The 22006-nt window shown below is 35.2% G+C and overlaps 2 protein-coding genes across 2 annotated transcripts; one reads left to right on the forward strand and one right to left on the reverse strand.

The window, feature by feature from the left end:
* The first annotated feature begins 435 nt into the window (after positions 1–435).
* Positions 436–2865, forward strand: LOC132110179 (Golgi-associated plant pathogenesis-related protein 1-like). The gene is made up of 5 exons (XM_059516777.1): positions 436–569; positions 657–678; positions 1498–1707; positions 2321–2398; positions 2505–2865. Exons 2-5 carry the CDS (start codon positions 672–674, stop codon positions 2660–2662), a joined length of 453 nt encoding a protein of 150 aa, XP_059372760.1. The 5' UTR covers positions 436–569; positions 657–671; the 3' UTR covers positions 2663–2865.
* A 3386-nt stretch (positions 2866–6251) lies between these two features.
* Positions 6252–9626, reverse strand: trim35-27 (tripartite motif containing 35-27). Its single transcript, XM_059516779.1, has 6 exons — positions 9127–9626; positions 8882–8977; positions 8568–8798; positions 8113–8135; positions 7913–8031; positions 6252–7313 (listed from the first exon to the last, which is right to left on the reverse strand). The coding sequence occupies exons 1-6, from the start codon at positions 9529–9531 to the stop codon at positions 6736–6738; spliced, it is 1452 nt and encodes a 483-aa protein (XP_059372762.1). The 5' UTR covers positions 9532–9626; the 3' UTR covers positions 6252–6735.
* Between the last annotated feature and the right edge of the window lie 12380 nt (positions 9627–22006).

Below are 22006 nucleotides of genomic sequence, written 5' to 3' on the forward strand. Positions count from 1 at the left end.
AGTTTATGTCTAGTTTGAGATTCATACTGTAACAACAACAAAAAATATTAATTTCTATAGTTTTTTTGACACACACACACACACACACACACACACACACACACACACACACACACACACACACACTAAATTCTGAATACTGCATTTCACTGTATCCTACATTTTATGTAATTAGCCTACATATATATAATTTTTTTTATTATTATGTTTTTATAATCATTATAGTATTCATCATTAAAGTATAATTCAAATGAATTGTGCTTGTCAACAATGTACCGACCTAAGTTTTTCACATTTCTCTGGAATCAACAGGTACCCTATACTCTCTCTCCTTAAGTTCTAACTCTCTCTCTCTCTCTCTCTCTCTCTCACACACACACATTGCTTTCAGTCCAGTTTCACTCTCAGATTGAATTAAAGAGATGGAGTTGAGGAATGTCTATGGAAAAAAGGAGGCGGAGGAGGAGATAGAGACAACAGTATATATACTTCATCTGTATGCAGAGCTTTAAACTACTAGCTGAAGACCGACTGAGAAAACAACTTACAGCTTACAGCTCTAAGAGAAGGTAATATGAAATGACAAAGAGCCACATATAGTTTATAGCTGCTATAATGTGAATATAATTAACAAATATTATCTTTGTTCTTTATAGCTTACTTTGGAAACAATGGCAGGTGAGTCACATGTACTTATCTAAAATATGTATTTCTGTATCACATATTTTGAATTCAGTACTTTATTTAGCAAGAGATGTAAGGAATTTTGCATTTTGTGTGTGCAATTCTTGAAGTTGTGTGTAAACAGTTGAAAAAAAAAGTAGCTAATTTTAAGCAGGAATTTTAATATTGAATGTTTTCCAAATGCTGACTTAAGGCCAAAACTATTATATACTTCTGATAAAATCAATATGATAATTCTATATTCTGGATATCTTTATTCAGTCATCTTGGGGTTTAAAAGACCGTTAATATTCAGTGATATCAATTTGACTATGCTGACACTATTAGATAACAACAGAACCAGAAACTGAGCTGATCAGTGCTAAGCTGAATAACACTATTGTATTCGCTAGAGCTGTTCATGGCTGAATTAGTCTTGTTTTATAATGTATTGAACTTTGCAATATTATAAAACTAAACAGAATCAATGCTGAACTGACTTGAGCTGAATAATGATGCTGTTATCTTCCATAGAGCTTATATAGAGTTAAATAATAACTAATGAATTTAGCAACATTGTAATCAAAATGGAACTAAATTTAATTCTAAATTCTGAATTCTAAAATGTAACACAATTTATGAAAGCAATTATGTGTATTTCTTTCATAATTGAATGAACTTTACAACACTTTATATTTTCTTCACTATTACTGTAAATAAATGTGTATTGATTTGAGCTTCTGTAAATATACTGAAAAGTTTGTGTTACAAATGTATTTATTTTCTAGTTTTAGTCTATGAATAAAGGGCTGGTGTTTGCATGATTCTCCACAGATGAGAGCTTTAAGAAGGAGTTTCTGGAGGCTCATAACCAGTACAGGAAGCAACATCAGGCCCCAGAGCTGAAGTACAGTGTCGAGCTGTGCAGCGCTGCTCAGAAGTGGGCAGACCACCTGCTGAACATCAAAAAACTGGCCCACAGTGACACGAAAAACGGGGAGAATGTGTTTTTTTCCTTCAGCTCTGTCAAGAAGACACCCAAAGGTAATATCTGCAGCTTAGTAATTACATACAGCGTCTTCAAACTGACGCAGAGTGATTGACTCAGTGGTATTTTAAATAAGTGGGCAGTTGCTCAAGGCTAGTAATTTGCATACATTCCATATAAGGGGTTTCCGCATAGCATCCCGTCACTATATCACACTCTCAACACGACTGTCGTCTAAAGGGCCGTTCACTTAATCGCGTCTTTTGCGCGATCATTATCGTTATTTCTAATGTAGATGAGCAATTAATTTTCAATTGGAGACATGTGGTAAGCGCAAGAGTTTATTAGTAGATGCATTCTGCCGATGCTGTTAACAAAATCTTACCGGTTTCATGGGCACGGCGCTTCGCGGCAGACGCTGCCAAAGATAAAAGTATTAGAGAATCATGATTTGTTCATATATGCAGATTTTACTCACCAATTACTGCCATAGTGAATTAGACCGAGTAAACTGAAATGAAAATTTAATTTTACACGTTCAAATAATGATAAAAAAACATTTTAGCTGTGAAAAAAAAGAGAAAAGAAAAAAAATGTGGATCCAGCACAGCACTGAGCACATCACGCTGATTTTATTAAACATTTGTATTATTGTTTTGTATATTTTAGGGAAGGAGGCTGTAGACAGTTGGTACAGTGAGATCAAGGATTACAACTTCAGCTCACCAGGATTTCAGTCCAACACAGGTAATAATCATTTCACGTGAATACATGGTATTACATAGATGTTGTAAATTGTTCAAAAATGGACATTTCTTATTACTGTCTTATATATAACTGAATATACTTGCAGGTCATTTCACCCAGGTTGTGTGGAAGTCATCCACAGAGCTCGGAGTAGGGCTGGCTACCGATGGAAACACAGTTTTTGTTGTTGGTCAATACAAACCTGCTGGAAATATGACCAATGCTGGTTACTTTGAGAAAAATGTTCTTCCTAAAAATAAATAATGATTGATAAATCCTATAAGGAAAGAAAACAATCATTGTCTATTGCTAAATGTAAACATTTATTATTTAGCAGATGCTTTTAATTCAAAATGACTTACAGTACATCATCATAACAGTTTAAATGTGAAGAATAGTCCTAGCCTACTGTATAACACCTTGTGACCAAATCCTGTGTCTAATAAAAATGGATCATTGCCTCATAAGCGATTGTGCATTTATTTACACTAAAACTGAGATTATGAGCACAAAACACTGAAATTGCCAAACAAATACCAAAAGAAGCAAGACCCTCTCACTTTTGAAAGAGAAGGTGGGATTTGTCTTTGGGATGGGATCATACACAGATTTCTAAGGCTTCTATATTATCAACATGATCAAAACTTAGCTTTTTTTATTTTCCTCTTTAGCAAATTAAAGGCCTCTTGGTGCATTTGTTAAAATATCACCTTCAGGTTGTGAAAACTTTAATAATCTTTATAAAGTAAGCATAACTTTTATATTATTAGCAATATTTAAACGTGAACACTGAAAACCAAGGTTGATTATTATTATTTTTTATGTTCAAATGTTCAAATGTATCAAATATTATCAGGTTTTTTAGGAATATATTTTTTTATATATATTTCAGTCATCTCTGTATTGCATTGCATTATGTTTTGAAACGACAGATCTTTGATATAATCTTATTAAGACATTATTGGGAGATAGGCCCATGAGTGGCGACTGATGGCCTATTTATAGCCAATGCTTTTTATTAGTAGATGCATTCTGCCGATGCTGTTAACAATTATATATTTGAAATACATTACAAGCTATCAGAATCTTCTCTTACTTCAGCTACATGAAGTTGCGTGTTTTTGCTCAGTTTGAGCCTCGGAATAAAAGCACTGCTTCTAGTTATTTGATCAAGTTGTCAGTTGTGATCTCTAGAGGGAGCCAGAGACCTATATTGTACGCCATAAAGGACATGAAGATAAACACACCATTTCCCAGGAATTTTACTGCGAAGTTGCCCTGTTCGTTTGTCGATTTAAGGGTTGATAACACAGTATTGTGATTTTGCATAACTGACAAAAACGTGAACGCCGCCAGACCTAGCAGTGTGCGTGTTGCTTTGGAAACTTGTTTTTTTTTACAAGAGCTTCTGGAAAATATATAGTCTATACAAGATAACCAAGTACAGAAAACACCTTTACTCCCACCCACTTGAATATGGAATTTTACAGTACAGTCTTTTACATGTACAGTCTTATCACATGGCAATGTTCTTCATCAGTAGCCTATTTTTGTCTGTTTTCCAGTGCAAATGTAAAAAGATGATAGAATCATAACGTGAGAAGCAAAATGACAGAACTTTTTATTATAATTATTATTTTTTTATAAGAAACCGATCAAAATGAATCAAGTTTATAATTATAACAAGAACAAATATCTGCCAATGGACTCAGAAAAATGTATCACTTAATTTTGTTACAAATATATCATGACTTAAAAATGCTTAGACATTTATACTGGAAAACAAGGCAAAACACTAAGTTAGTTTAATAATTATTATTATTATTATTTTGCAGTGTATTTAATATTTAATGCCATGACTATGAATTTGTGGAAGGGTAAATTAAGACTTTTTAAGACCTGCACAAACCTTGTATATAGTTTTGTTTCATAAAAGCAATAATTAATATTTCGCAGGCTCAAAACTCATAGCCTGGAAATCTATTGTGTGCCACAGTAAAACTTATTTTTGGATTAATTAACAGATAATACATCTCTGGCATAATTGTGGATAAATTCTATTTTATTAAGATTTATTTTCAAGTTAAAGGAATTAGTTCATACACCTAATCGAAGGCATTGTGTAATCAAATTTAATTATTAAACAAACAAACAAACAAACAAACAAACAAAAACTTTGTAATCATCTAGAAATGTTATAGGACTGATAAAAACAAATTTTAAATTATTGTTTTTCAGTAGTGTTATTTGAAATTTCCAGCAATACCGGTTTTGTAGGTCCTGTTTTGCATGATGCTCAAACATTTACAGCTATTGTTTTGAATATGGCTGTTACTGCAGCAGTGTTACAAATGTGAGCAGTAGCTCAGAAGAATGTCTATCTGGCGTTTAAACAACATTTTTGTCTGCTTCGTAGGAGGAAATCAATTAGAGACCATCACAGGAGCTGAGATAACATGTAAGGAGTCCTGCTGTAATTACTGTCATTGTAGCCACGTTTGAATGCAGTGCACCATTATATAGAAGCTGAATGCCAAAGACTGTGGTTTTCAATAGAAGAGCCAGTGAATAATCAGTGACCTGGACTACTAGGAAGATTTTAATATGTATAGCTGAAACCACGAGGAAGACTTCACAGTTTAAACATTGCTTAAGAACAGTTTAGCACACACAAATTAAAAATCTCCTGGGCATTTTAGTATAAACAGAGGAATCCAGTTCATGCAAATCTGGCACCGAAAAGGTGCTCGCAATTAAAGTGATGACTCTCTCATCTCCTAGAGCGGCTGATGGGATGATTGTAACACATTTGTGCATTTTCCTTCATGTCTCAAAGCCTATGTCTACCCATTATCATTTGCTATTAGAATAATTAATATGTGTCAACAGTATTACTATAACCCTTTAAACATACTCCGTTTTTTCTAAAGTATCTAAATGATCCACATGATAAAACCTTTGCTGAAGGACATTAGCACACAATCTACATTATTTCTGTCAATCAGATTTATAGCTTATACGATATTTTAGTAAAACGCCTTTTAATGTCATTCAAAATGTCTTTTTTTAGGTCAATAAACACAAACGACAGAGCTTTGGTAATAAACTAAGCATTTAATTCTTAATCTTACTGAAACATATTATTGGAGATGAGTGTGATGACTGATATTTCTATCACTTAATGTAAGTAGTGGGTTATACTCTTATTAGATCTTGTTGGTTTTACATTTCATGCTATCAAAACCTTATCCTTTTTTTTTTTTTTTAATCCAAATAAATATTAGCCTCTAATTGAGCTTCTGAATAAAACGGAGGTGTTTTTCCTTTAGTATGGTGTCCATATTCTCCTATATGAGGCATAAATTGATTATGAAATATGATACTCAACAAACTACATATGCAAAACTATTTTATATATGTAGGCTGTTAACACACTTCGACTAATTGATAGTTTAAATTGAGATCCCAAATAATATTATTGCTTAAACTTGGTTAACAGCTAAACACTTATTAATATCACTAAACAGCTTTTCCTTTGTCTTTTTATTCTTTATTTCTAATATGTATTTAAAGTAAAGGACTAATTGTGATCTACATTACTATTGGACATTCAATTCTTTTGCACTGAGAATATATCAATCAGCTGATGAGTTGCAAAACTAAAAACAGAGTCCCATTAATTAGACACCTAGCAGTATATTTTTACACTTCTATAATACTATATGTCTGAATCATCCAATTTTCCAGTTTATCATACTTTGTCATCATATCATGCTTTTGTTTCTCTAACCATATAAATACAGAACAAAGAACCAAAAGAGTGTGCTCTTTGAAACAGAGCTATGTATGCAATGTGTCTTAGACATAAGTACATGGATAAATCATATGTTGCAATTTACAGCAGGGTTGTTTGTCACGCAAGCCCACACACACACACTCAAAAATAAACACTTCACAGATATGCATAAATATCTAAAATAATAATAGATAAAAGCCAAAAAATGACAAGACAATATGAAACTGCACTGGACAACTAACGTGAAAATCCTACATCACATAATTAATATAATTTCTATAATTTATAATATAAAAGAGTGCTGTCTTATGATTGTGTGTGTGTGTGAATGTACTATGTTTACTTCTTGTCAGTAAAAGTAAAAATGAAACTAATTATCACAGCAGATTTCACAGTTACATCTTTTGAATATAAAGTATATAAGCTCTGCCTATCACAGCAGCTTTCACAGTGATGTCCTTTCACAGTGATGCAATGGAAAAAAATTATATTTAAAATTTCCATTCATTTTCTCTTTCTGCATAGAAAATGAGCAGGATTTTTACTTCTCTATTTTGCTGGTTAATGCTGAAAATCTCTGTACCTCCAGTCCTGCTGGAGCCATTTCTGCCGGCAAGATCCGCAGAGCTTGAGACGAACACACGTTACAGAAGTACGGAAACACTTTCTCGCTAAAAGCGTGTGTGAAGGTGTGGAGATGCGTGCTGGTGAGAGGATTGAAGAACGACACGCGCCCTCCGTCCCAGTCCAGCAGGACTCTGACACGCTGGACCTTCTGATTCACGACGAGCGGCGTGAGGAACTCCCCTGAAAGGCCTTGTCCGTATTTGCCATTGTGAAAGCCCAGGCGCCACAGACCAGAACTGGGCAGATTGTCTCGAGTCCGGATGGCAGACTCTGAAATCACTCCTAAGGCCCAGGTGGTGTTGTCACCAACCTCGACATCCCAGTAGTGAGTCCCAGAGCTGAAGCCCTCAGAGCCCAGGACGCTCGTATAGCCCTCAGGTTTGTCTGAGTAACCCAAGGCCTGTCGACTCCACTGACCAAACCTCACATCACTCAGACTGTCAGATAGATGCAGGCATGGGTGAGCGGTGTTCGGGTCGAGGACAACAGGAACTACAGATTGAAGAGGATTTCATGACATTTGCTTTCCACATAAATTAAAAAGGTTTATGACATATTTTAGACTACACTTTAAAAAAATATGGTTGCAAAAGGGGGTTTTCATACTAATGCAATATAAGAACCATTTTTTGGTTTCCCAAGGGCCAACCGGTGAATATCGTTTTGAAAAGCATGTTTCCACCACAGAAAAAAATAAAATAAATAAATAATAATAATAATAATAATAATAATACAATTGTGACTTTTTGTCTCACAATTCTGACATTTTTTTTTTTTTTAGAATTGCGAGATGTAAAATTATTTATGATAATTTTATTATAATATACTATAATTACAAAAATTAGGGGGGGGGGGGGGTTACTGTGAGGAGTAAACCTAAAATTGAGAGAGAGAGAGAGCGAAAGCCCTAATTACCTCTTATATTTATTTATTTTTATCCCATGGTGGAACAAATAAAATATTATTTTTCTTAGTGAGAATGGTGTTTAAAAAATCTAAAGAACCTTTTCCACAATGAAGAACATTGTTGAATGGAAAGGTTGCATGGATGTTAAAGGTTCTTCATGGAACCATTGATTAATGAGACTCACTGTATTGAGCAGCAGACTTCATTTTCTGCCACACGCTGAACTTCAGATTTCCCAGGTGCTTTGCCATATTGATCAGCACTTCTGGGAGCTTCTCTGGACAGGGACTGGTGCACTGAGTGCTGGAAGAACACCCTCAGTCAGTGCTCAATGTTATTTTGGGTCACAATCAAAACAGGGTTTAAAAAAAAGCAAACACTTACCTTTCAGGTGGGCCTTTGTACTTCTTCAGATGGATTTACATGGAAATGACCAAGAGACATTGTAATTAAAAACAAATCTTATAATGAAATAATCATAAAAGTTTATAATTATAAATTGATAAATGCTAAAGAAAAATCAGAATTCAAATTAGCATTAGAATGATTTCTGAAGGATCATGTGACGCTGATGACTGGAGTAATGATGCTGAAAAAATCAGCTTTGATCACAAGAATAGTATATTCAAATAGAAAACATTCATTTTAAATTGAAATAATTTTTCATTATAATACTGTCTTTATTGTGCTTTTGTTCAAATAACTAAATGATTCATATTTGACTATTAATCAAATAAATACATCTGATAAATAAATATTCAAATATATTACATTTATATAATAATAATAATAATAAAAATGGATCCTGGTTAGAAAGAATAATAAACAATTGGTCGTACCAGCAGGAATGAGATATTGTCGGTCTCTATCTCTTCCTCAGTGATCCGAATTCTTTCTACCAGAGAAGAGAGTTCACTGTTAATTCTTATCATCTGCTCCTCTAACAGCTTCCTCTTCTGCTCCTCTTCCTCCTTCAGAGCTGTTATCCTGGCCGCCTCTTCATCACGCAAAAACTGATGAAGCTGCTCAAACTCCTTCTTAATATGTGCCTCTGTTTGCTCAGCTTGATTCTGTAACACATTACAAAGATAAAAGTTCCGTAAATGTTACTCATTTTTGTAGAACATTGAGGTTTTTCAGCTGCTGATTTTACCTTGATGCGTTTCACTCGTTGATTACAGATGAATTTTTCTAATTTCAAGAGTTTGTGCTTCTCTTGCAAAGGCTTCAGGCTTGTTTTGAACACCTCCTGAAAAGTAAGACGGAAATACAATTTTTTTTCTAAAAAATAAGTATTTTCTAACTGCTTATGATTATTTGTAAGTTAAAGTAAAATATCTTAAACTAAAAAGTAAATGTAAAGTAATACTTTTCTAAAAAAGCAGTTGGATAATGTACCTTGAGAGCCACAGCAGCTTCATCCACAGGTCTGAATGTGTGTTTAACATGCATGTCATCAGCCACACACACACTGCACAAGAGATGCTGGTCCTCCACACAGAAGAGCTGAAGTTTCTCTCCATGCATACTGCAGAATAACTCAGGCTCCGCTGACACAGTCTTGCTTCTCTCCTGAAGGAAGATCTCACACAGGTTCTTTAGAGCGCGGTTGCATGGAGGACGGTCCATGCAGAAGTCTGTCCGGCATACAGGGCATATCTGTGAGCTGCTGAGCTCCCAGTACTGATCCAGACAGGCCCAGCAAAAGCTATGAGAACACAGCAGGAGAACGGGATCTCTGAAGATGTCACGGCAAACAGGGCACAGGAGGTTCTCCTCAAAGTGAGACGTCTGAGTTGCCATTTCGTAGTGTTTTAGCTGGTGAGAACCTGCTTTTCTCTTCACTGGAGTGTGGAGGAGAGATTCAAATACAGCAGGGCTGTGATGTCAATGAAAAAAAAAAAAAAAACGAGTTATGCCAGTGCATGAGGTTTCCAAAGAATAGCAGAATGAATCTGTGTGAGCGCCAGTCTGCACTGTTGTTGTCTTTCCTTGGAAAAATAGACATTAAGAATTCCTAAGAATTAGTTTTCTGTTTACCTTTTGCTCCCTTATTTGTCTTATCTGGAACAGCATGACCTACAGACGAATCAGAACCTTTTCCTGGTTTCATTTTGAATTACTGAGTATATTTAGGTTAAACATTCCCAGATGATAGAAAGACTTTCTTGGTTAGTCTCTATCTGTGTAACTGTGACACTCTGTAAATACTGTAATTTGATGCCTGAGGGGAAACCGGAAACTATGAGTTTAGGTGACAAAAAATACAATATATCTCCATATATTATGAATGTACATGACCTTAAAGTGTGTGTGTGTTTGTAGGGAGTGAACTGACATTACAGGAGCTTAATGCAAATTAATCTTAACATTAGAAAACTATGCTAAGTTGTCCGCCAGAGTATAGGCTGTATGTAAAATGCAGTATAATATTTCATTGTGTGTAGGTGTCTATAGCCTCAGGTTGTTGTCACATTGTAAATCACTTTGGATAAATATCTGAAAATGATTAACCACTTGTTCTTTCCAGCTGAATATAAATCAGAACAGCATACAGTGCATCCAGAACGTATTTATACAGTGCTTCACATTTTGTTATGTTACAGCCTTATTCCAAAATGGATTAAAATTTCATTATGTTCCTCAAAATTCTACAAACATTACCCCATAATGACAAGTACGTTTTTTTTTCTTTTTTTAAACCTTTTCAAATTTAAAACAAACAAACAAACAAACATGTACATATGTATTCACAGCCTTTGTTCAATGCTTTGTTGAAGCACCTTTGGCACCGATTACAGCCTCAAGTGTTTTTGAGTATGATGCTACAAGCTTGGCACACCTATTTTTGGGCAGTTTCTCCCATTCTTCTTTGGAGGACCTCTCATGCTCCATCAGCTTGGATGGGGTGCACAGCCATTTTCAGATCTCTCCAGAGATGTTCAATGGGTTTCAAGACTGGGCTCTGACTTGGCTATTCAAGGATATTCACAGAGTCTTTATCTTGGCTGTGTGCTAAGGGTCATTGTCCTGTTGGAAGATGAACCTTTGGTCCAGAGTGCTCTGGAGCAGGTTTTCATCTAGGATGTCTCTGTACATTGTTGCATTCATCTGATCACACTGCTGAAAAACATCCCGACAACATGATGAGCCACTACCTTGCTTCACTGTAGGGATGGTACATGGTTTCCTCCAGACATGATGCTAATTAAAACTAATTACTATCCTCAAATCCCAAACAACTGAACATTGTAATTAAAAAGAAAGTTAATGTGACAGAGTGTTAAACTTCATCAAAAATCAAAATTTGTTTATATTTGCAAAATAAAATTAAGTTGGCGAGTGAAAACCAACTTCTTTATTTTTTTTTTTTTCTTCTTTATCCTTTAGCCAGTTGAACAAAGGCTAAACAGAATGACAAATAACATATTCTTCATTTTATGGCATTTCACAAAACGTTCCAACCTTTATATGGGTTATACATCTGTTTGGAATTGGTTTTAAAGGGACAAATAATGCTTCAAGATTCTTCTGAAAGCAAATTCAGGACTGTTTTTTTTTCTAATATTCTTATTATTATGCAGCGCAAATGTGAGCTATTATTAATATTTTATTTAATTAATGTATTTTTTGTGGTGAATGTGCGAGACTTCTGGTTCATTAGCCGCTAGAAAATAACAAGAACAATACCAGGTGCACTAAACGCTAAAAATGAATGCTCTAAAAACAGTGTGTTTATAATTAAGACAATCCATTCAAATAATCTGATAATAAATATCAGTTTTCAATGTACAGCAAAAAATAACTGTATGCGAATAACACCGGAATCCTCGCACGTTCAACCTTAGCACACGCCATAAACAATCAAAATAAATCATAAAGATTTTAACTCCATTGTCCACTAGAGAGAGCCATTGCATTAGCTAGAGACTGACGTGTTCTCGTTTAGGCATCTGAATGGATGAACACTGTCTCTGTGACAGCTGTGTATTGTAGGACTAAACGTCCAGAACTTCTTCATCAAATAGCTATAAAATATTAAGCATGCACCAAGTTGCATACTTTTCAGGACCTCAAAGTGTATTATCAACTGATGTGATGTAAAAGAAACCAATTATCAGTGACATTTATCCTCCTGGGCGTGATGGCACTGGCAGAGGAAACAGGAAACAGATGTAATTAATGGCACTCCAGAGAGCTCTGTTATTTCAGCCCCTTGTAACATTGACACCAGTGATGCTTCCCTGAACTTGAAAGCTGTTTCCTATCTTAATACATGCCTGTCACTCTTGTGTTCATGCTGAGAAAAGAAGTGCTGTTTTATTTGTGGCTGGGTGCTAGAAACACTTACAGCTCATTGCTCTCGTGTAGCCAGAACTTTGACTAAACTATAAAGTCTTATTTTCACAACAAGCTTTTTCTGGTTAACAACCGAGTCTGTCTTGTTGTCATTTAAAGTTACCTGTCATAGTTTTTGTTTTTACAGGATGCTTTTTAATTATAATAATTGCAAACTGTATTTCTTATTTTCTTTAAAGATTTTGGGGTGAACTGACAGGGCATCCAGGGGTGAGCCCCGGATATAGGTTTACATTGGTAAAAAACCTGAAACTTGAAATAAAAATGAAAAAATGTAGACATATTTAAAATAATAGTAAAAAATACCAAAAACACAAAACAAAATTAGTAAAACTTCAACAAATATTTGAATTAAAACAGAAAATATAAAAATAAAAATACATTCAAACTATTAATAAAAATAAACTAATATCTAACCTTTCATGACTAACAGCACTACAATTCAAGTAATCGTCTTTTTAGCAATACCTCAAGTTTCTTCTTACGTTTTCAAGATATGAACCATTTAGGAATTTTCAAAAACTGCACATTTACTAAAAAAATTTTAAGGTGAGTGGTTGCACTCAATTTATTTTAGCTACATTTCAATAAACACATTTGTTTGACTAACTTTCAACACACACACATCCATTTGGTCAGATGACTCAATTTGGAAAGTTGGGACAATATTTGAACATGTTTTGAATAAATTATTGAAGTAAGTATAATTAAGTAACTTGTATAAAAACATGTTTAGAGTAGGCTATATTTAATTAACATAGGCCTACAAAGACTTGTAAACTTATAAATCAAACTAATAAAACTGAGTGAAATCATAACAACAAATATCATAAATAAATAGCATGTAAATGCATGTGTAAGTCAGTATACTGTACATGTAATACTATCCGAACCTATCCGCCTGTCAATCTCCCGCTCCATCCTTCCCTCACTCGTGAACAAGACCCCAAGATACTTGAACTCCTCTACTTGAGGCAGGAGCTCTCCTCCAACCTGAAGGGGAGAAACCACCCTTTTCCGTCTGAGAACCATGGCCTCAGACTTGGATATTTCAAGCAAGAAAGTTTGACTTAATTAGGCAAAACGTAAAAACTCAATGCAAAACAATGATGAATAATAGATGAACACATAAAAATTCTTCAAAAGCTTGATGATCATGTATTTGTGACTCCCATTTGAAGATGATTTTTCTAAAAAGTGATGTCCGGATAATCAAGTACACAGAAGTTGCATGTTTACAACAAAAGTTTATTTATAAGTTTATTTATAAGTTTATTAAAAAAGTTTTAACAAGCTGACTGCTCACTAAAAAAGAAATACCCCCCCCCCCCACACACACACACACACAAATGAATCTTAAAGGCTCTTCGATTCTGCAGTTACACTGTCCCATACATGGACAAAATATGCAGCTTGTGCTGCACTAATCAGACTAAATGTAATTTATCATTGTCAAATACAAAATCATTTTTCTTGGCAATCACACTAGTGTATATAAAAAGCATAACCTGTTCAATTGTGCATAATATTTTTTCACGAGCCTGTCTGAGTTCTCTCTCTCTGTACTAATGTATAGACTGTTTCAAAAACCTTTCCAAACACGATCCAAAGCGAACAGTCATGAATCATATTGATTTGATTTATAGATTTATGGTTACAAAGGTTAGTAGAGTTGATTACACTTCAGATCAGAACAGTTTCTTTGGTATTGAATGCATTAATTTAAAGGTTCACTGTGGGAATGGATTATATATATATAAAATAAGCATATGTGATTTTTGTTGAGTATCATTTTTGATACACCAGGCTTTTATGGCTCATGATATAGTGAGAATATGCATGCAAAACAGCTCAGTTTTATTCAGAGGCCCAAACTGAGCAAAACTTGCAGTTTGGTGCAGATACTGATATGTATATAGACAAAAAGCAGGGTAAAATATTGATAGATTGTGATGTAAGCCAATGAGATCTTAATAACAGTATAGCAGATACCTTACTGACATAAATATAAAATGTCACTCTATATCTTAGTCTTAGTAAGATAATATTGAAATGCTTAGTTTTATAATGAAAACATATTGAGAGATGAACAAACAGACGTTCCACAAAAGCCTGAATGATCATAATTGAATATGATTTTCCCCCCAAAAATATGACTGAATAAGCAATAGCTGAGTCTCTTAAACCCAGTGTTGAAAGTTCTTGAAATACTGCTAACAATATCAAAGTTATTCTTATATTTACTTGATAAAAGTCAGTAACAAAGACACATTGAGCATGAGCTGAGGATACACATTTGTACAATTATACTACAAGGCTTTTTACTTATTAAAAATGTCTAAACTATCAATAAGACGACAGAAAGCATCTTTGAAGAAATTATCGTGTCCATCATTTAGAGGCCTTAGAAATGTGTATCTAATATAATACAGTAGGGTCAAAGGGGTCATTATCTAATTCTAATTCCCTGATGTTTTGAAACAAAAGAGTATTTTTAAATTTAGCCCTGAAATAATCACATCTGTGTGACCTTAACAGTTCGAGCGTCACAATGTAATTTCAGGCTCTGCAAAGAGCTTGTTATTGAAGGATGGAGCAGTTAAATACTATATTGGATCCGACAGCAGAGTGTGGTTGCTCATTTCACATGTGAAAGGGGCATTTATATAGAAGTCTAAAAGGCACAGCAGCCAAAAAAAGGCCAATTTAAATGTAAGGGGCAGAGAAAGAGTGCAAATTATTGCATTGCGAATTACTGATTAACATTATAAGTGGTTTTCATTTTTAGAATTTTTAATGACTCCGAAAATTTATATAATTTATATTAGAACACACACACACACACACACACACACACATTATGACCTATGACTTTTTAAAGCCTGATTTTAATATTCAGAATTTCTAATTGAATTAACCATGAATACTGATCAAATGAGTAAACAGGCATGAGAATGTGGATCCCTCTGGCTGGAGAATCTGTGTAACACCTGCTGCCTCTCTGACAGTGACCCACAGCGAGAGTCAGAGTGGGCTGTGTACACACATCAGTGCGGAGAGAAAGAGAGAAGGATGAAGGAGCGACCGTGGCACTGGAAGAAAGAAGAACAGAAGATTAGGGAGATTTCACAAAGAAGCTACAACTGTTTTTACTCTTCCTGAGGCCAAAAAGTAAAAGTGAGTGGTTCTTTGTATGCGCCAGAGTGTGTTGTGGGTAGTCAGGCTTGCTATGCACTTGCTTCATTGTTCTAAGTGGTTGGTAGCAACATGACATATCAGGAATCACATATAGAGTTAAAGACCCCCTTTTGTTTACAAAGCATTTTGAATTACCATCATGTATGAAATGTGCTTGTCTTGCCTATTTAAGATTCACTTATTGCACTATAGGGTTAACATTAAACCAGTGAAGGTAGAAATATGTTTATTTTATGTTAATTAGACATACAAGCTTGATATATATATATATATATATATATATATATATATATATATATATATATATATATATATATATAAAGGCTAATGACGTGCTACGTGTTATTTACCCAGATAGGTTTTGGATACAATTTGTCTCTAAAATATGGTTAAGTAGGTACACAGACACATATGAGCACCAAACAACCACACACACACACACACACACACACACACACACACACACACACACACACACACACACACACACACACACACACACACACACACACACACACACACACACACACACACACACACACACACACACACACACACACACACACACACACACACACACACACACACACACACACACACACACACACACACACATACTGGTTTTTGTGAATTACCAGGACACTGCAGCCCAAACAGGTGTGTTGGTGTATTAGGGGGACACCCCTTTCCACTTGCTGTACAGAGATGTGGTGAAGATCAAAAAATCTATTTTGACCCATACAACACAGATTTCACTTTAAAGTTTGTTTACACAAAACACAATCTATAATGTAACAACCTGAAAATATACACAATTATGAGGACAATTTATAATTTGATACACAAGCCCCACCTATGACACAAAACGTTATTATAAGGACTAAAGTGATTTCTGAGGACACTAGATATACAACACACAAAAGTGTCATTTGAGTGTATTAAAGGGACATACCTGATATATGAGGACTAATGGTTTAACACATACACAATAGTAAAGACTGTGTATTAAAGGGACATACCTGATATATGAGGACTAATGGCTTAACACATACACAATAGTAAAGACTGTGTATTAAAGGGACATACCTGATATATGAGGACTAATGGCTTAACACATACACAATAGTAAAGACTGTGTATTAAAGGGACATACCTGATATATGAGGACTAATGGTTTAACACATACACAATAGTAAAGACTGTGTATTAAAGGGACATACCTGATATATGAGGACTAATGGCTTAACACATACACAATAGTAAAGACTGTGTATTAAAGGGACATACCTGATATATGAGGACTAATGGTTTAACACATACACAATAGTAAAGACTGTGTATTAAAGGGACATACCTGATATATGAGGACTAATGGCTTAACACATACACAATAGTAAAGACTGTGTATTAAAGGGACATACCTGATATATGAGGACTAATGGTTTAACACATACACAATAGTAAATACTGTGTATTAAAGGGACATACCTGATATTTGAGGACCAATGATCAGACTCAGAACATGGTGCACGCATTTTGCAAGTGTGTAAAATATTTTTGTATAGTGCTGTAAATATGCTACCTTACCTTTTATAGTGTGTATTCAAGGATGTACTATTTGGGAGTGACATAAGGGATTGTCTGTCTGTCTGTCTGTCTGTCTGTCTATCTATACACATAATGTAAATCTAGCCGGTTGTTTGCAGAAAAACCGAGAGTGGGTGATCATATTTAAGCGAAGAAACAACATTCAAACAAGCGGTGCAGACATAACAGTATGCACATTCTGTGAACAAAGAGCAAAGTTTATTTTGTTCTTGTTTACAGCAAAATTACTGTAGTTGCCCTTAATATTTTACATCACAAGATCATTTTGTGTATCAAGAAACATCCTGTGTGTACTGTGTGTAATGAAAAAACAAACGCTCTTACTGTAAGTGTAAAGAGAACAACTTAAATATTTTAACTGTTCCTAAGCATAACAGCTAAACTAAACATTGCTGAAAGCATACTGAATCCATGAACAAACTTTAACAGCAGAAGAATATTCTGCTTACATATAAACAAAAAGTAAAAAACAAAAACACCTAATGAGACTGTTTCTTTTTTAGGGTTAAGCCGCGATTCCTGACAAAATCCCTAATGTTTTGGAGCGTGCGAGTAGCCAAAGCTGGATGCTCAGCATTCTTGCACTGCTGGCATTCAATTTTAGTGGCGAGTTTACCCCTTGCTATGTGGTCGCGGAAATGCCTCTGTACTGCTGCAATTTCAGTTGGAGACCAGGCTTGTTTCTGCTTCCTTTTAGCATCATCCAGATTTTTTTCAGCAGAATTTTCATGATTCCCTACAAAAGAGGAAAACAGGTTCCTGAACCCTGGGTTGAACACTATGATGGCCAGAGCTCCTCTCCCTCTTCTCCCAACCAGCCACACTCTTACCAACCCTTGTCTTTAGTCAAGTCTTGTTGTATAGGTCACTAATCCGTAAGAGTAAAATTGGTTTTAACTGTTGGCCCAATGTTACATTCCTCATACATCAAATATCAAATTGTAAATAAAAGAATAAAATTAAAGACCTGACTACATGGTTGCTTATTTCCTAATATAGATTTAGGCCTGTCACTAGGGATGCAACGATAAACTGATTTCACTATTAACCGTGCTTTAATTCGTCACGGTTAATTAATCGTTAAGGCTTCTCAACACAGCGTTTCTTCTGCACGGAATAAAACTGCTGCAACTAAAAGTTTTTCCAACTGTGCGCTAGCTTAAAGTTCAGAGGTCAAGACTGAGCACTGAGAATGTGAACATGCTTACATTTCTGCACTATAATATGAACAGAAAGGACTGAAGATAAGTGTGCAATTTGAGGGCCATGTTGTATGTGGGTCCTGCAGCTTTTGACTCCTTGTTTTGTTCCAAAAGGATATGTATAGCTTGCTAATATTCAATACCAGAGATGTGTTTCTTTTTATTTATTTTCACTGTACTGCATTATTCATTTTCAAAAGGAGGCTATATTGTTAAGTCAAAAGCCAGTTAGAGCTTTTTTATTTTCAATGTTTCTACTCTGGTCCAAAAAAAATGAAAATACCAAACAATTTTGTAATATAGTTGATCACAACTTAAAGTGCATTTAACTACATTTGTCCTCTTTAATAGGGAAATACTTAGCTAATATTTAGCTAAGATTTTATATAGACAAATACTATTATTTTTTATTCTTATTTTTATTTATTTATTCATTATTCTGTTATATATTTTCAGTGTAAAATTATTACAGGACTGGAAATGGACTATTATTTGTTTTAACTAATAGTGTTTTGAAATGAATTAATGAATAATAATTACTGTGATAACTGTGAAACCGTGATTATTCCTCAGACTATAATCGTACAGCCAAAATCTATAATCGCTGCATCCCACCCTGTCACGATAATCAATATATCGACTTATCGCACAATAAATGTACATGATCTCAATTTTTGCCAATGCAATACATCACCATTTATATTTACATAAAAAACACAATAACATAAAACATAACATAAAACATAAAAAAAGGAAAAATCTGTAGATGGAAAAATCTCCATAACAGTTCTTCGTCCATTTGTCTTTTTTCTATTTGTAAGAAAATGTGGATTTACTATTATTATTAATTTTTTTTACTATTATTCAAGTTTTTTAAGGTATCTAATATTTGGACACTTAATTTTCATGATCTAAATCATTTATGAATTAAATGTTTGTTTATTAATTGAAAGTGTGTGGCCTTCTTGCATTATTATGCTGTTATATTATTATTTTACATTCACTGGCATAAAATGGTCTTAAAATGACAATAATATCACTTATCACAATTATTTTAAGGGGCAATATATCGACCAACAAAAAGTTATCATGACAGGCCAATATAGATAAGTAGTTCTCATTATACTAGTAGTATTCTCATCATACCTTGAGATGAGCCTCCAAAGGAAGTCTCAATATCTGTGAATAGACAAATAAAACACTATAACAAACAGTAGTATTGCTTGGTCTGCATGAATTGAATCAAACCTTAATGGATATGCTGGCTGAGTGAGGTAGATGCTCATACCATCTGAGGTGCCTGTAGGGTTCACAACAGGCCGCCTAGCTTTCTTCATTCCTGTGGTATGAATAGAATGGCTCAGAATAAAGGTTCTGATGGAACATACTCAAACATTTCATAAATTATTCTACACATTTAAGTGGAAACTGTAAATCTCTAGCAAAAAATCCTCCTTTACTATAAAACCAGCTAAAATGATTGATCTAGAGAATTCCCTAGTACAGTGTTCTTTCTTTATATGATTGTGTGCTTTTACCAGGTTGTTCATGCTCCTCCCTCCTGCTGTGATATTTGTCCTTCATGCAATGAGCTTTAAAAATAAATAAATAAATACATATTCAAAACATGGTAACACTTTATGGCAAGTGTGAATCTCATGAATTATCAGGAACTAACACAAGCTCAAAGTCTTTCATTCATGACTTCATGGATGAAAAACACCTTAAGGTTATGTTCACACTTAGCGTCTTTTTTCGAACTACCAGCGTCTGTTCTACATTATAACCCTATGGAGTAAACCGTTTTTTCAAAAAAGTCCTGAGCGCTTTTTTAGACGCCACCGCCGGCGTCTTTTTCCTTTCGCGTTTCCTTTCCCGTATAATGTCGTGCACCCACAAACGTCTTTGTGAACCGACATTCTCCTCCCCGGTAACTTCAAAAGCCAACGCAAGAGCCAACTTTCTCTTTCTCGACATTTTTTGCATCACACAGCACTAGGCTACTGTTGCAGCTGTTGTTATAGCAACAAAAGAACCGAACGCTGCCAGCGTTTTCTTTTTTGCTAAAAAAACGGCATTGTCAACTTTTTCTTGTCAAAAAAGACACTAAGTGTGAACATAGCCTAAGACATTAAGACAAGTACATCATCATGATTTATGTTTATTATGCATGATCATGATGTTTTCATTGTTCACAAAAAACAAGGTATTTACTATACATTGTAGATAAACCTATAGTCATGGCACATGATTCAAAATACAAAAAAACATTTTGTGCATGTAAGACTACTTGAATTATTAAAAGGAATATAGAAAAATAATAAATATTACCTCATGCATGCATACAGGCTAGAAGAGTATATCAATTAATGTCAGAACTCATGTTTTTCATTAAAGATGAGGTATCAAGCATGTTCATGTCTTCTTCATAGTAGCCTGTAGGAATATGGACAGAGCGCAACACTGGCCAATCACAGCACAGTGTGCAAAATTTGTTGACATCTCAAACAATTCATCACCACAGGCACTCACAAATCAGGCAACCAACTGGATCTGGTTTACACACGCAACTGCATCACAGACAACATCTTGGTGAGACCTCTCCATGTTTCAGATCATTTCCTCATCACTTTCAGTCTACAACTCTCTGCCCCTGCACCACCAACCCCACCACCAGTCACTTTCAGGCGAAACCTGCGCTCACTTTCTCTCGCCCATCTTTCATCTGCCGTGTCATTTTCTCTTCCCTCACCCCCACAATTCTCATCTCTGGATGTGAATACCGCAACGGACACCTTATGCTCCACTCTAACCTCTTCTCTAGACAATATCTGCCCTCTTTCCTCCAGGCCAGCACACGCTACTCCCTCTAACCCCTGGTTGTCTGAGGTTCTTCGTGAACACCGGACCGAACTCAGGGCAATGGAGAGGAAATGGCGCAAATCAAAAGACACATCTGACCTGAGTATGTATCAATCTCTCCTCTCTTCCTTTTCCGTTGATGTTCATGCTGCAAAATCTTCCTACTTCCACAACAAGATCAACAGCTCCTCCAACACACGATCACTCTTCAAGACATTCAACTCTCTATTCTGTCCTCCTCCACCACCACCACCCACCTCCTCTTTAACTGCTGACGATTTTGCGAACTTCTTCACCAACAAGACAACAACTATCAGCAGTCAGTTCTCAGCTCCTCACACACAGGAGCACAGACCGACCCCTTTCACAGCCAATCACCCTCTCCCCTCCTTCTCTCCGCTAACCGAGGAAAAAGTATCTACACTTCTCCTCTCCAGTCATCCTACCACCTGCCCTCTTGACCCCATCCCCTCACACCTTCTACAAGCCATATCTCACACACTTCTACCAGCTCTCACACACATCATCAACTCATCCCTCCATACTGGCACTTTTCCTACTGCATTCAAGCAGGCTCTGGTAACTCAACTGCTGAAAAAATCAACACTTAACACATCACTTGTAGAGAACTACAGACCTACCTCTCTACTTTTCCTTTCAAATTACTAAATGTAAATGTAAATCCAAATACAGTAGTCTTACATCCAAATACAGACTGTATATGTCACTCATTGTTTACACAGTGCAGAGATTGTGAATACAACGGTTAAACAAAATTCGGTTGCAACAATCAGGATAAGCACAAGTAATTACCATTCTGATTAGCTGTAGTGACCACAATCACTCTGCACTGTATAAACAAATAAGTGACCTATACACAAGATAGAATACTACTATGCCAGAGCATGTATTTGGTTTAGTCTGTGCATGTTTGGGACCCATTGACTGCCATTATATCCCAGATGACACACGCAAGTCTGCAAGATGTCTGTTAAAGATCTCTTGATCTGGAAACATCCGCTGTCTAAAAACTTTCTTTCAGATGTCAG

The sequence above is a fragment of the Carassius carassius genome, chromosome 29 (assembly GCF_963082965.1).
Source record: "Carassius carassius chromosome 29, fCarCar2.1, whole genome shotgun sequence".
NCBI lineage: Eukaryota > Metazoa > Chordata > Actinopteri > Cypriniformes > Cyprinidae > Carassius > Carassius carassius.

Excerpts from the sequence above, each read along its gene's own strand:
- LOC132110179 (XM_059516777.1), top strand. Across the intron at positions 1,708-2,320 it reads TGTCAAGAAGACACCCAAAG|GGAAGGAGGCTGTAGACAGT; the intron begins GTAATATCTGCA and ends TGTATATTTTAG. Across the intron at positions 2,399-2,504 it reads AGGATTTCAGTCCAACACAG|GTCATTTCACCCAGGTTGTG; the intron begins GTAATAATCATT and ends ATATACTTGCAG.
- trim35-27 (XM_059516779.1), bottom strand. The coding sequence starts at position 9,531 with ATGGCAACTCAGACGTCTCACTTTGAGGAGAACCTCCTGTGCCCTGTT. Across the intron at positions 8,799-8,881 it reads AACGAGTGAAACGCATCAAG|AATCAAGCTGAGCAAACAGA; the intron begins GTAAAATCAGCA and ends AATGTGTTACAG. Across the intron at positions 7,314-7,912 it reads GAAGTCTGCTGCTCAATACA|TTCCTGTTGTCCTCGACCCG; the intron begins GTGAGTCTCATT and ends TTCAATCTGTAG.